Consider the following 15,098-nt stretch of genomic DNA (forward strand, 5'->3'; position numbering starts at 1 on the left):
TTATTTGCACCATTAATGGAGCCCAGGTTCTTATTTTAACTTTTTACTTTTGGCCAAGATGATTCTTGTTTTGCAAGCATGCCGACAGGAGCCAAGTTAATCCTGGCGGTTTTTCTGCATGGTCTGTCCTGCTCTGAACCAAGATATATAGCCTTTCTCACATGTCACAGGCTGCAGAGCTAAATCTAGACAGTGACATAACATACAGCAACCACAGGTTTAGCCAGATTCCGCCGCAAAGCCACTTTCTGCTGCAAGGGTTCTGCGCTGGCATCCTGCTTTGAGATAACTTAAAGGATGTTTTTAAAAAGCAGCAGAATGGCGTGGAGTTCAACAGCTGGCTGTTTTTTATTTTGTAGTGACGGCCGCGAGCAGCTGGAAGGTCAGGGCAGCATCCAGGACAAGATCACTGTGTGTGCCACCGATGATTCCTACCAGATGACCCGCGAGAGGATGTCGCAGGTGGAGAAGGACAGTTGGAGCCGCTCTGCCATTGAGATCAAACCTGGAGCAACACATCCAAGTAAGATTAAGCACAAGGCTTCTGTGGCAGGAAAACCGAAATCGAAGATGATACATCTGCAGATTTTCATGTGGAAGGGCCAAATAGCTTTTTAGTTGGAGAGGGATCAGCAATTTGGATGTGGATACAAAAGAGGCCGTATAAAAACCCAAATAGAAATATAATAGCACCAATAAAAGTAAAAGGAATATTTGCCTTGAAAAATATTCCTTTATTTATTGCTTGAAGCTAAAAACCAGATACTTTCCTGTTTTTGATATGCGATGAAACCACATGCGTAGGCCGTATTTTTGGTTATACCAAGACAAAAGCTAAGCCTTGTCTCCGATATTTAATGTTTGCCATTGTTCAAAGTCAGAAACTGTCTTTAAACTTTAATTTCAGGGAGTTTCGATTCACTGCCAGACCCTTACCATTAATACAACTGAAAAGTATAGTTAATGGAGCCATGTCTCTAAAACAAAGATTACTGCAGAATGAGAGCTGTATCGGACGTGCAGGTTTTACTAACGATGACCTGAAAGCTACCTTCTGTGTTTTTTCCCTGTTCTCTAACCTTTGCTGCGGTTATGCAAAACTTTTTCTTGGCTCTGTCCTGGACCCCCATGTCAGTGCTGAAGCTCCAGGGAAGCTGCAACTCTAGTTGGTTTGAACCAGATTAATACTGCATGGATTGTGTAACATCAGATCTTAAGGTGAACATGACGAAGCAGTATAAATTGTAACTCTCACAGAATTTATTAGAAAGAAAGCCAAACCCTATCAAGCACGTATCTGGCACACCATAAATCCCCACACAATAATTATGACATAATTCTCCTTATTTTCATCATGATAAATGACTAATAGAAGTACATATGCATGAAGTTATCTGTTGGACTTACTTTTTCTTTTCCTGTATCTTTCCCCTACACTGACCTGCAAAGCGCAGATTAACCCGTAATGGGATTAGCACAGAGAGACGTAGCTTTCACTGCTCTAACATGCCCCATCTGTCTTCACTGGAGATACAAGCAATAATCAATGGCATCTTTACATCTAAGGACAAGTAGCTGCAAGTCTGAACATGTGATCTATAAATAGCGGGTTTCAGATGATATCTCGAGTAAAGTGTTCATCATTTTTTTAAAATCTGTTTATTTTATCTCAGATCTCACTGCCTTAAGATTCTTTTCTCCTTGTACCTCCCTGAGCCTTGTTCTGCTGGAGATTCCTTCCTGTAAAAAGGGAGCTCTTTCTTCCCACAGTCGCCAGCTTGCATAGGAGATTGTCTGATTGCTGGGGTTCTCTCTCTCTAACCTCAGGAATCCACCAGGCGTGGCTGTGTTACATTCTGACCCCAGTAAGACAGTGCTTGCAATTCCACAGGATGACCCACAAAGTATTTCAGAATTGTCCCAGAAGTGTATCCCTGCTTAAAATTGCACAGTTGTATTTTCTTGTCTTTTTCCCCTTTTCCTTTTTTTCTTTTCTTTTCTTTTTTCTTTTAATAAAATCTGAATTAAGCTACATAGAGCAGGTAAGGCGTAAAGACAGGAAATCAGACAAAGAAGGATGATAGATAATCTGGCCAATTTTAAAACATAAAAGACCCCTGGCAGACTAAATTGTGATTCAAAGCCATGCAAAGAACAGAACAAAACTGCACTGCAATCCGATCTCAAAAGCATGCACCTGGTGTTTTCCTTGTGCAATATTGTATGTAGACTGAATTCAATTACTGCATCAACTGGAGAAAACAGTTGTTCTCAGAACTACATTTTTAGCTCCTAACACAGAATAGGTTATCAGGTTATAGGTTTACCAGCATAAGAGGACCTTTTGAGAGATGTAGGTGTACTGTGATTGGTATAGTAGCAATGCAAATAGTATTAACCTTGGTAAAACATGAGACAAGTAACCAACAACTCTTAACTATAGCCATAAAAATGTAATAAAACATGCAACATGCAAACACCAACACTAAAATCCATTCTGTCTATAACTGGACTGCAAAATATAAAAAATTTTCAAGTAAGCACTTGTGAAACTGATTAGCGCAATCCACAATAAGGCAAAAAATACTGAGAAAACTCAGACGCTAAAACAGCAATACAAGAAAATCAAAGTTAATGTTGCATTCTTGGCCACTGGCTGGTTAATACAGTGATACGGTTTTTCTATAAGCAATATAAATGCAAACAGATGGAAAGAAGGGAGAGTATGAAATTCAACGAAGAGCTCTTCAGGTAGTTCTCAAAACTGCTTGATGCAAAACAGGCTTCTGCTTTGCCACCTGCAATAAAATGTGAAATATCCTGCTTTTTCTAAGCCCGCTCCTCGAGGCATACAAAGTATTTATAATTAGATGTTGATTTGATTCATTTAGTGTTATTGAGATACTTGAAGAAGAAGAATGTGTTATAAGATATGTTGCAATGCCATCTAATATACAGAGACTTAACATAATGTGTGTATCTTTTGAGGTAATGTCATCCAAGTTAATCCATCCTAAATCACAGGCGGACTGATGCATCATCGTAGATCTTGTTCTTTTACTTTGTGTTCAGGTAAATGTGTCAAGTACCAGAAGAGGCCAGGCCCTCTCCCTACCTCAGACAGCAGCTTCTCCAAGTACTCTGTCAATAACCGGAGGAATGGCAGTATGGCGACCTCAATGCAGAAGCCCCTGAAGGATCGCATCGTCCACCTGCTGGTTCTCAAACCCTACAGAAAACCAGAGCTGCTGCTGTGGCTGGAAAGAGAAAAAGCAAGCCCCAAAGATAAGGCCGAGCTGGGTGCCATACTGGAGGAGGTACTTAGAAACACTGTTTGTAGACAAAATGTACAAAAACTGAAGCAATTGCATCCATGCAGAGACCACAGAGTGTAAAAAAAGATGGATTTAGCCACTGCAGTGTCATCATGTTGGTTTTCTGGATCCAAAAGGGGATTCCTGGGTAAGAAAGCTGCACCCATTAACTCTGTGGATGCACTGTTCAGACAAAGATATAATTTGTAGTACCATACTAGTATAATACAAGTTGACTCACCATAACTGAAGTATAAACTTGGATAATGCGTACCACACAGGAGACCATACTGTTTGTTCATTAAAATGCTCTAAAAAGCTCCAACAGCAGGGCTTAGAGTTCCAGTTTGGTGATTTTAAACTGGTTTAGTCATTTAGCAGCGACAGAGTCTAAAAGACAGCTGGTGGTTTCAATAACTAGTAAACAATGATGCGGTGGTTACTTCCATCTTTTATATACAGTGTATGGTTTTTACTTAAAGCCATCATGACCTTGAAAATGCATAACTCCTACAGATTGTCCCAAAGGGGGAAAATGATTGTAGAGACAAACATTTTTTTCCCTTAATCATCATGTAAACATGTTTGCACCGGTTGCTGCTTGGCACACACGCATGCCTAACGCAGCATCTCATGCATATATTGTTTTTCAAATGTAGACTTTGTACATTATACTCCCTGAACATCCTTAAACACACCTAATTGTCATTATATAAAACTTTAAAAAACACGCTATGGTTTTGCACATTGTACCAAGACAAGAGTGATTTACATTTCCAGCCAAGCAAATGTGCTTGTGTTGGCTCTGTTTTTGCACACTGTATATGGCCATTGCCTGACATTCAACTAATATCACATTGTGAAAATCAAGTATGTGTTTCCCTACTATATTTAACATAAAAAAACAATACATTTTGACACTGTCAGAGTGTCTGAAAAGCACTTAAAAGCTCTGAACAACACAGATCTGTGGTAATGTGTGTGCAGACAGAGACCAGGACCGTTTGTGCGTTAATCAAAGCCGGGATCTAATTTTAAGAAGTTTCTTTTGCTTTCCTGTAAATATTTTTGAGTTATTCCTAAGTGATGTTTGTTTGTCTGTTTTGCAGGCCTTCTGCTAGTTGATGTCTGTACACGCATGTGGTTCTTGTCTCAGTGCGTAAGAGTAATTAGGTCGCTGCTGTAATTGTGTCTTCAGAGATTGTTTGCTATTGGGCAGACTCCTCTGTCTGGAGGCTTCAGAAAGATAGATGTCTTTAGAGAATGTGAGGGGAAAAAATCTGGGACGCTCGGATGGAAACGGAAACGCTGAGAAAGTGTTGTTGCCTTTCAGGAATGTGGATGTTTCGGGTTTAGCAGATAATGGATCCAGGTAGTGGCAGCTTTTGTGTTTTTAAGTTTCTGAGTAGTCTTTTTATTTATTTTTCTACCATTTCATATTTTATTATCCCAATCGAAACAAGTTTGCAAGAAGCCCAACTTACTGACAAATTAGTAGGTGGAATATAAGACACGTTGATATCGATTGCTATTGCATATGTGAGGATATGTTAAAAATAAAAAAAGAGGTTTAGTATATTTTAAGGATTAAAAATTACCACAAAGACAATTTTTAACCCTTTTTGATGTTTTTGTTGTAATCTGTGGACTGGATTTGTATAAATCCAGTCGGCATTCATTGGCTAATGGCTTGTCAATCACAAGTCAATACCAGTTGACCACATCCTGGATTATACTCTTTTTTTCTTTTCTTTTTTTGACAGTTAGAATGACTAAAATATGTAAAATGGACTTAATGTTTCATCCGATATCATTCAAAATGAGTGATTGAACCCATAAATCCACGAGGAAAGCATTTAGAGGTCAGCACTGAGATTCTGTATGACTGAAAGTGTTTTTGCAACCACAGCTATCATCATGAATCCAAGGTTAAGGCACTTATGACTTGGCTACTCTTGTGACCAAGAAACCACCCTCATCTTTTATTCCAATCATCTGCATGGTGCTTTCTGTCACTGCAGTGGGTGTTTTTGAATGGCAGAATCCTGTCGCCATAACAGATTGAAGGCAGCAGCTTTGTATTCTCTGCAAAAGGCTTAAAAGAAATAAAGGTGTTGGCTACTTTTCCTGAGAAAGGATGTTCCTCACTTTTACATGACTGATCAGATGAAAGAAGTGTGTCTGAGAGATTTGTTGCGTGAGGACATTAAATGAGGCATATGCCTGGTCAGAAAGGGCCCCAACCTTCCTAACAGTAACAGCCAGAGTCTGTATGACTGAGATTTCTAGCCAAAATACAATGACTTAAATTCTGTCTTAATTAAGAAGTAGAAATGTGTGCGTCATCCAGGAAAAAATAACCTCTTATTCCCTACTTTCTAACCACTTTCTGGCAAACAAATTTGATGACTAACTGTTGCACATGTGGCAATATTTAACTGCTATTGAAGCAGATGCTTTCCTCTGGGGCTGGTGGAGACCAAAAACAGAGCTAAAAAACAGTGAATGTCACATTAAAATTCACCGTTTGGCATGGAGTAACTAATAAATAATATTTTTTTCTAACTTTAATAGGAATTTGAATTAACATTGTGTGTTGTGTGATATTTCTTTAGGTGGCCAAATTGAACCCCAAAGACAGCAGCTACTCACTGAGAGATGACTTCTACAGGCATGTGCAGAGAGACTGGCCAGGCTACAACGAGGAGGAGAAGCAGCTTGTCAGCCGGCTGCTGGCCAGGTGGGCTAGAGGCAGGGGGTCCCATATGGATGCAAGTTATGCGCTCTCATTAAACAGCTTGTTTCTGTGTAACGTGCTGTACGTAAACGTGCCCTTTCACTTTTATGCCTGATGTATTTTATTTATTAATTGCCCGGTGGTACTGGTGTTAGCTCATAAATAACAAGATGATGACTGAATCATTGAAACTTCATTTTGCACTTGTTATTCACCGCATTAGAAAAGTAAGGTCTCCTGCACATCTTCTTTCACTCCCACATGTTTCTGTATAGGTGCTAGTCAGCCCTCAGAGGCAGACCTTGTGTGTCCTTGCTAGACAGAGAATCTTTTTCACCTTTAAGCTCGGCCTTATTCGGGCTTCTGTAAACCAGCAAGACTAGGTGTTTATGAAATTCCCAAAGGTGCTTTGGTTGTGTCTGATTGCTTTGTTCTCTCTTTCTGTTTGATAGGAAGTTGCAGCCACATATTGGCAACCAGTCGCGAAATCCTCAACCAAACCCATCAGTACTGAGGACGTCAGAGGATCAAAGCATAGCAAAAAATCCTGCAGTGGTAAATAGCTGTATTGTTCTCCATTTACCTTTCAGTATGTGTGAAAGTGGTTGATGTGGTTCTGAACGGATGTTCCTTTGTTACGTCAGTGTAAATGTGTGCCCTTTGCCCTCTAGTCTTTACCTTTGTCTGCTGGAATTAAAGTTTATTCATGAAGTTTGTATGAAAATGTTTCAGAGATGTATTTCTTGTTTTTCCCTGTCTGTTTCCCTAGAAACGCCCTGTGCCTTTTGACTCACAGGAAAGACTAGCAGCTAAGAGACAAAAACTCACAGACCAGAGGTTACAACAGCAGCCAGCTGTAAACGGACTCTTAAACAATAAAGGAGGACACGATGATGCAACTCCTACCCTTAACCCAAGTTTCCACACAAAGACTGAGTTTCAAAGGACAGATAACCATACTGATAGCCAAAATGGTTTACCAGGGAGCCATAATTCCTTTCCTCTAATGCACAAACTATCTAGCACTTCTGACACGCCTGTTTCAGAGACCAGGGAGCAAGAACCCAAAGTAAACAGCCTCCAGCCAACCCAGCGTGACTCCAACTGTGCTCAGCCACAGCTCGCCAACAGCCAGCACAGAAAGAAGAAATCGAAAAAGCACAAGGACAAGGAGCGCGAGAAATTGAAAGACGACCATAGGACTGACTGGTTAAAGACGAATAATGAGCTCGAGAAGAATCCAGACAAACTTGACAGTAAGGCCTTTTTTCCCCTGTGTATTAAAAAAAACAAAACTAAAAAACATCTTGTAATGTTTTCCAGATCATTAAGTCAGTGATTGTAGTTTTGCTTTTTCATCCAACATTCCCCCAAATTCCTGTCAGCTGGATTTAAATGCCCCTTCATCATTGCTGCCTCTCGTGTTAAATTAAACTACTTCCAGTTTATTTTGGCAATTGCGCTGTTTCGTCCATTTAAATCCAACTAGATAGTCGTATTAGCAAAAAGTTAAACAGGTGTACCTAATAAATGGGCAGGTGAGTGCATGTGAAGTCCCCCCTTGCAACCCAGTGCTGTATCAGCACAGTATTATCTCATGACTGTATGTGCTCCCTGAAGCTCCCCCTCTTGAGTCCTCAGTGTGTTATGTGGCTGACTGACTCAACAACAGCTTGGGTCTCTAAGCCTAGAGGTCTCCTGACACCCACAGGCTTTTAGCTAGTCTGAACAGAGGCAGAGATGAACACACACACACAGACACACTGTGGCTTTTAGCAAAACAAAAAACACATTGCTTAATATTCAGACAATGGCAGAGATCCACATGGATGACTGTACTGATTCGACTGCAGCTAATGATATTTTCTTTTTCTTACGTTCTTGCTCCAGATCCTGACATAACAAATACTGTGGTTTCTGAGGAGAAGCCAGATTATGTGCTGTAAGTCTGAACATGTTTTCAAGTTATTTTTCCATTACCTGCTAGAATCTTCTGCTTTTGTTTAAATGAAGTAGATGACAAGGATTCAAGAACAAACTGTGTAGGATGACATTGTTGGCTTGTGCTACCATCTTGTGGCAGAAAGAGGTACTACACAAGAAGTAAACGAAATTAGGGAAATAGGCAGTTTAGAAATTTGCATAAAAAATATTGTGATTGTATCTCTAGGAAAGAATTCATATGGAAGAGTGTCTCTTGAAGGCTCAATGTTGCATAAGATTATTTCTATCGTCTGTGGTGGTCCTTACATTATCACACACTATGTTTCTGTGTCTACTTATAGAAAATACAGCCCCATAACGAGTTTAGAGCAACGTGAGCAGTACCAGGAGGATTTCTGCGCCGAGTATGATGAGTACAAAGACCTCCATTCCCGGATTGCCACCATAACTCACATGTTCGTTCAGCTGGGCTCTAAAATCAAGAGCCTGTCCCCTGGTACTCAAGAATATAAGGTACATGATATATGCAGATATGCAAGTGCTCAGTTTGGACTGTTATTCTCTATGTGGAAACTAATATTAACAACTTTGTGTTTTGTACCATTTAGACAATGGAAGACCAAATACTAGAAAAGTACAACAAGTATCGCAAGGTAAGTCAGACACATTGAAGTCGTTTTTCTTGTAGTTCACATATTTGAGATTTATTTCAGATTTATCATCTATTGCTCCTCTTTTTTTGTGCTCTTATAGTCTTAAATGTACATTTCAATGCTTAAATAGCTTGATTTTTTAAGCAATTAAATTCTGTGAAAGCTGGTTTTATTAAACAGCGAGTAGTTAACCTAAACTAAACAAAGACAATCTTTAAGATTGAACCTCAATATGTTAGTGGTTGAGAAAGAAATTGTTTTATTTATTGTTTATTTTTTATTTATTTGAGAGACTGTGGATTGTATGGTGTAGGCTGCCACTAGTTTAAGAAGGTTTTTTGCAGTTGCTCTGTTTAGGATTTCCACCTGTCTACTATGTAAGTCCAAAATGCTTAAGGGCAATGGCTTTATGTAGGCGTGAACATAGAGGAAAACCATGTAAAACTCTTTTAATAATACACTTTTTTTGTCTCCACAGAAGTTCCCCGGTTACCGGGAAGAAAAGAAACGCTGCGAGTATCTCCACGAAAAACTTTCATATATCAAGCAGCTCATCATGGACTATGACGTCTCTAAAGCTTCCTCGTAGCAGATTTTCATATATGCATACACAACCAGAGTGTCAAACAAAGAGTTTTTATATGGTGAAAAGGTTTTATATGAAAAAGCCAGACGCTATTGCAGACTACAAATGATGCCGTGAGCATTGATGATATTAAATCTATAGCAGATTTCTATTGTGGTCTTTTAGTTGTGTAGTTATGACTTCTTAAAAGATATCTCATGGATTTAAGAAGTCAGAGGGAGAGGCAAAGAGAGAGTCTTGGCACTAATGAGGACTGTGAACCTCACTTTGCCAAGACAGATACATTTCCTAAAACCTTCTGTCAGCCAGACTCAGTGTCAGACATTTGAATTGAAATATATCAAAGGTAGAAGTGACTTTAACTTATTCCCTTTGTTTTTGAGTCTTGCTCAGTCAAACGTTGCCTCAGGCAGTTTTTCACTCACTCTTTTTTTTTTTAACATTTAAAGATTTAAATAAGCAGCATAAAAGAGACACTACTGTTCAGGTTCTTATCAAAGCACCCTAATTTGTGATTAATGACAGAAGCTGTGCACTGCAAAGAAAAAGAGAAAATGATTCAAATAATTTTTTTCAGACTTATCCTTCATGTCTTATTATGCAAAGTGGGTGAGATTTTTTCCCCCTCTTTTTCCACCTGCAGTGCTTCAGGCATTTATCTTGGAGGAAGGGAAGTTTTAGAGTTCTGCATTACATTTGTTCTGTACTGGAAATAAGTGGAATAATTGTCACCCTGTGGCAAAACAAAAAGTCATGTAAGATAATGACATTTTGCGATGCAGCCAGTAAGAGGTTCCTGCTGTTTAGCTGGAGTCAGCTGGTTTCTTACTTTTTATGAAGTATGTGATCTTCACATTTCACACACTAAATTGATTCGGGCTCATTTTGAAAGCTGCTGAATCCAACGAGCAAAAATTAGTTCTCAGTTACCTGGTTGAACATGTTAAGAGCTTCAGGTTCACATGAAACTTACTGCAATAAGTCGACATGTGCCGTATTTATTAAGTATTTATTAAGTACACTCCCTTTCTTTTGCTAAACGGACCAAAATGCTCAGACGTCATTAATAAGCAAGCAGCAAGTCTAGTTTAAAGTATTTAAACCTACTGGAAAGAAGTGTCTTTGTCTCTTTTTACATAGAACTACTGATGTATTTATTTTGAAATGATTTTCCTCATTCCTGTGTCGCTGGTCTCCACGGATTGTGGTAGCCGGTCTTGGTAGATCTAAGTGTTTGTATCCAAGCAAGAGGGGAGAGGTTGTAGATGAAAGTATCATAACTTACTGTGTGTTTTGTCTCTGCAGCCCCAAAGGACTCTAAATATTAAAAGATTAATATAGCTACAGAAGGCCTCGGTAGCAGTTAATAGACACGTCACCTAACTCTCCGGCTATGTTTGAAACCATTCACTTGTACACTATAAAAATAGATTAAAAAAAGAATGAGGCACATAGCAAACCTGTTACTTTAAACTTCAGTGCTGCTGTGAAAATTTTTTATATCACAATGGCAAAAACTACTTTATTTTTTTCATGAATTGGCACATTGATGTGGCAAGGATATTGGAAAGTTGTGTGGGGTCAGTTATGATCCTGGAAATCTGTGCAAGGTTTTCAACATCATGGGGTTTGATTTATTGTAATTTTCCACTTCTAAGTACTACATCGTGGTGACAAAGCAACAAGGTTTACTGCAGCAGAAGCCTTGATGCAATAAAAGCAGCTCAGTTAGATGAAAACAGTTAAATGAACAGAACAGTTTGCATTCATTTTAGTAGGCACACTTGTTCAACTCATTTTTAAAGATCAAATCAGCCAATCACATGGCAGCAACTCAATGCATTTAGGCATATAGACAAGACGACCTGCTGAAGTTCAAAACAAGCATCAGAATGGGGAAGAAAGGTGATTAAGTGCCTTTGAAGTTGGTGTGGTTGTTTGTGCTAGAAGGGCTGGTCTGTGCATTTCAGAAACTGCTGACCTGCTGGGATTTTTCCCACACCACCAACTCCATGGTTTACAGACAATGGTCCAAAAAAAGAGAAAATATCCAGTGAGCAGCTGTTCTCTGGGCGAAAATGCTTTGTTGATGTCACAGGAGAATAAACAGACTGATTCAGGCTGACAGGAAGGCAACAGTAACCACTTCTTAAAACTGAGGTATGCAGTTTGAACATTGCAGCAGAATGCCACACTGGTTGGCACTCCTGTCAACTAAGAACAGAAAATTGAGGCTACAGTTTCGGCACACTTGCCAAAATTGGGGAAAAAAGACTGAAAAAAATGTTACTCAGTCTGATGAGTCTTCATTTCAGCTGTTACACTCAGATGGTGGGGACAGAATTTGGCATTTTCTCGGCACACTTTGGCCCCTTAGCATACAAGCATTTAAACAATGATAAATGACCATTAGGATAAGGTGACCTGTCACGACATTCAAATCATCTCAAACTGGTTTTTCAACACGACAATGAGTTCACTATACTCAAATGAGCTCCACAGCCACTACATTACAATTGAATAGAGCACCTTTGAGATACAGTGGATTAAGAAATCCACATCGTAGATGTGCAGGTGACGAATCTGCAGCAGCTGTGTGAAGCTATCATGTCAATATGGACCAAAATCTCTGAGGAATGTTTTCAGCACCTTGTTGAATATGTGCTGTTCCGAAGGCAAACGGGGGTCCAAGCCCATGCTAGCCAGATATACCTAATGAAGTGTCCCCGTAGGTACGATGAACATAAATGCAGTCATTAAAGAAGCATTCCTGTGTAAACTGGATAATTAACCCCACAAAGTCATTTTACTTATGAGAAAAGTTCACCTTTATGAGGGTTGATGTTCATATTGTGTTGCTTTTTTTTGTCTTATTAGAAAATAAAAGTAGTTAACTGAGGATGTTTTATAGTGTACAGTGACTGGTTTCAAGAAGCTGCCACCATATTGGTAAAATATGTGCATTTGCTAACTTACTATATGTTGTAGTATTTAGGTATTTTAAGCTTGGAGAGCTGAATTCTCAACTTTTAATCAGTGCCCATTCAGAGTGTATTTGTCCATTGTGGCTGCAGCTTTTGTATTGAATGTCATTACACAGTCATTGACATAGAAGCCTTAAGAATACTTGTATAGTCTTCAAACTGCCAATATCAAGATGGTTATTATCCATACACACACTCATCTGTTATCTGCCTTATTACCACTGTTTGCTGTTTAAAACTGTTTAAATGATTGCCAACAGTGGCTTTCTGTATTCTTAATGTAATTTAACGTTCTCTGTTTCCTGTGGTGACATTGCTTACTCATTTGTTGCATTTGTAATCCTTCTGGTACATTTTGCTTTATTCATCACTGAGGTAAATGTGCAGGCATTCGCCATTAAGAATAACACTTATATATTTCTAATGCTGCCGATATTCCTGTTGACACCCTGTTTTACTTTCTGAGCACAGAGTAGTTTGATTTGAAAATTTGCCTTTTAGTTATTTCTGCCATATTTCAAGCACAAAAAGTCCAATCTTAAAAGTAACAATTGATGAACAAGTGGTAATTATGAAAAAGATTTATAGAAAGAAAGGAATTGACGTGTCAGATTATTGATGGAAAACCATAATTATTTTTGGATTGTTGTGATTAAGAGGGTATGATTATATTTGGGCGATCGAGCAGGATAAAAGTATCACCGATGATGAAGACGGCGAGAGGAGCGTATGCATTATGAACTGCATTTTACAGTTGTGTACTTTCTCTTCTTCTATTGTGCAAATTTCAAACAAATAAAACCATCAAAGAGATCTATAACCACAGACATTTTTCTTCATGTATTGCTCTTACTTTTTTGTGCACACAGCAATCATGTTTTCTTTATGCACACAGGCACCCTCATACATACATACACATATATATATATATATATATATATATATATATATATATATATATATATATATATATATATATATATATATATATATATATATTATTGTATAAGACATTTTATTATCTGTTTTATAAAGGGCAAGAGAGTTTTCCTTTGTCAAAAATGTAACAACTGCAAACTTTAAAACTTAAAATAAAGTGTCAAATGTAAAGGATGGGCTAAATCAAGATCTTTAAAAATCCAAGCGTTTAGATCCTGAATAATAATATCTTCCTTAATTGTTAAAGCGAAGGCCAGCTGTGGCTGGCTATAAAATCCTGTCAGTTAACACAGTGCAGCACCATATCATCATAATGCTTCACATGCATGAAACAGTCCTATTAATTTTGCATTTTGGTATACTTTGAGGGCTAATTGTAAACTGTATAATAAAGATGGTCATAGCATACTTTTTGAAGATGCTTTTTGAAGGCCACATTCATTTTATTATAATTGCTGCATTTTTGCCTGTTTAGCTGGAAGTTACCATATTTGAGAATGTAGGTTAAGTCATCAGCTAACACTAGTAACTGTGGTTAGCAAGCTGCATTGATAAACTGTACAGATGCAGTGCCTAAATACACACATCTGCTACTTACTGCAAAGATACAGACTAACTCTGGTATCCAGATGGATTAGATCTAAAAACATTCAGAGTTGCAAGGCGGCAGTTGAGGTACAAAAAACTATTTTATTTACTGTTTACTACCATGTTATAAAAGGAGAACAACAGGAGACCATCAGCTTGTCCCCATGTTGACCTCATCCCAGTATCATTCTCCAACTTGCAATGAAAAACACAGACCAGTTCAGTTAAGTTTTGGCTGCTTATTCATGTCTGCTGGGTTCAGCAGGTTGAGTAGTTGCAAGGCTGACATGCTTGTAGAGTTGTATTAAAATGATAGCACAAGAGAAATACTGTTGATGACTGCTGCTGTGATTTTGTGTTATATAAATAAAATTGGGAGTGACCACTAGAGAAACTGCACTCTTTGCTATTATAATTGGTTTGAATTTTTAGCTGCAGAGGTTGCTGCTTAGTGCAAAGAAATGTGTCTTTAATGTGTGTAAAATCTTTCTATACATCATGAAGATGTTGGCACTTGCAGTAGGCAAAGATTGGTCCACTCGTCTAACAGGAGAGGGGGAACAGATAAATATGCATATGCTATGAGTAAAGTATGATTTTGAGAAAAAGAAACCCTTAAACCACATGGAATAACATTCAAAGATAAATGAGAATGAGAGAGTCCTCCTCAGTATGTCATTTATAAATACAGGTATGTCTATCCACCCGTTACTGTTACATCATGCAGAGCTATCACAGTAACAATCGTAATCATAGTCATAATAATATATCTATATTTTTAAATGGCATACAAAAGAGGGGCAATGTATATAAATGATAAATTATGTACTTGATAATACCTTACTAATACTTTAATAATGCTTAATAGTGTGAAATTATTAAAAAAGTGCTGCCAAATATAAAAAAAATATACTTTCTGCTTTACAGAAAGTGCACATTAGAATAATATTTTATCAGTCATTTATCTCAAGAATAGAACATACACTTTCTTCAGACGTAGATTAGATTGCAGGGTTGCAGATCTCACTGTGACCGTCCTTCTGTAGCATCCACGCCGGTGTGTAGCTCCTCCTCTTTTTTTTTTTGCCTGTCCCATTTGGTTCTTTAGTCATCAGAATTGTTGTCTGACGACCAACAAGGATACCCAATGGATTTATTTTGCCAAATGGATCATCATGGCATTCCCGTATTGGTCCATTTGATCGACCTTTGTTTTTATTGTTTATTTTATTTTATTTTCAGTTGTTACAGACGGGACAGACATGAGTGGGGGATAGGAAAAGGGGAAAGAAAGAGAGGAAGGAAAAGAAAAACAGAACGGAAGAGGGACAGTGAGAAAGGGAAAAAAAATCT

General features: G+C 38.3%; 1 protein-coding gene across 1 annotated transcript in view; it reads left to right on the forward strand.

Moving 5' to 3' along the window:
• The window catches only part of LOC134630679 (RNA polymerase II elongation factor ELL-like), a 36,387-nt gene extending 23,356 nt beyond the window's left edge, over positions 1–13,031 (forward strand). Inside the window, exons 4-12 of the mRNA XM_063478205.1 lie at positions 360–523; positions 3,073–3,317; positions 5,930–6,054; positions 6,504–6,606; positions 6,821–7,307; positions 7,942–7,993; positions 8,337–8,508; positions 8,604–8,648; positions 9,127–13,031. Of these exons, the coding sequence (XP_063334275.1) occupies positions 360–523; positions 3,073–3,317; positions 5,930–6,054; positions 6,504–6,606; positions 6,821–7,307; positions 7,942–7,993; positions 8,337–8,508; positions 8,604–8,648; positions 9,127–9,237 (1,504 nt within the window). The 3' untranslated portion in view covers positions 9,238–13,031. The remainder of the gene's footprint in view (positions 1–359; positions 524–3,072; positions 3,318–5,929; positions 6,055–6,503; positions 6,607–6,820; positions 7,308–7,941; positions 7,994–8,336; positions 8,509–8,603; positions 8,649–9,126) is intronic.
• Positions 13,032–15,098: the final 2,067 nt, after the last annotated feature.

The sequence above is a fragment of the Pelmatolapia mariae genome, linkage group LG1 (assembly GCF_036321145.2).
Source record: "Pelmatolapia mariae isolate MD_Pm_ZW linkage group LG1, Pm_UMD_F_2, whole genome shotgun sequence".
Taxonomy (NCBI): domain Eukaryota; kingdom Metazoa; phylum Chordata; class Actinopteri; order Cichliformes; family Cichlidae; genus Pelmatolapia; species Pelmatolapia mariae.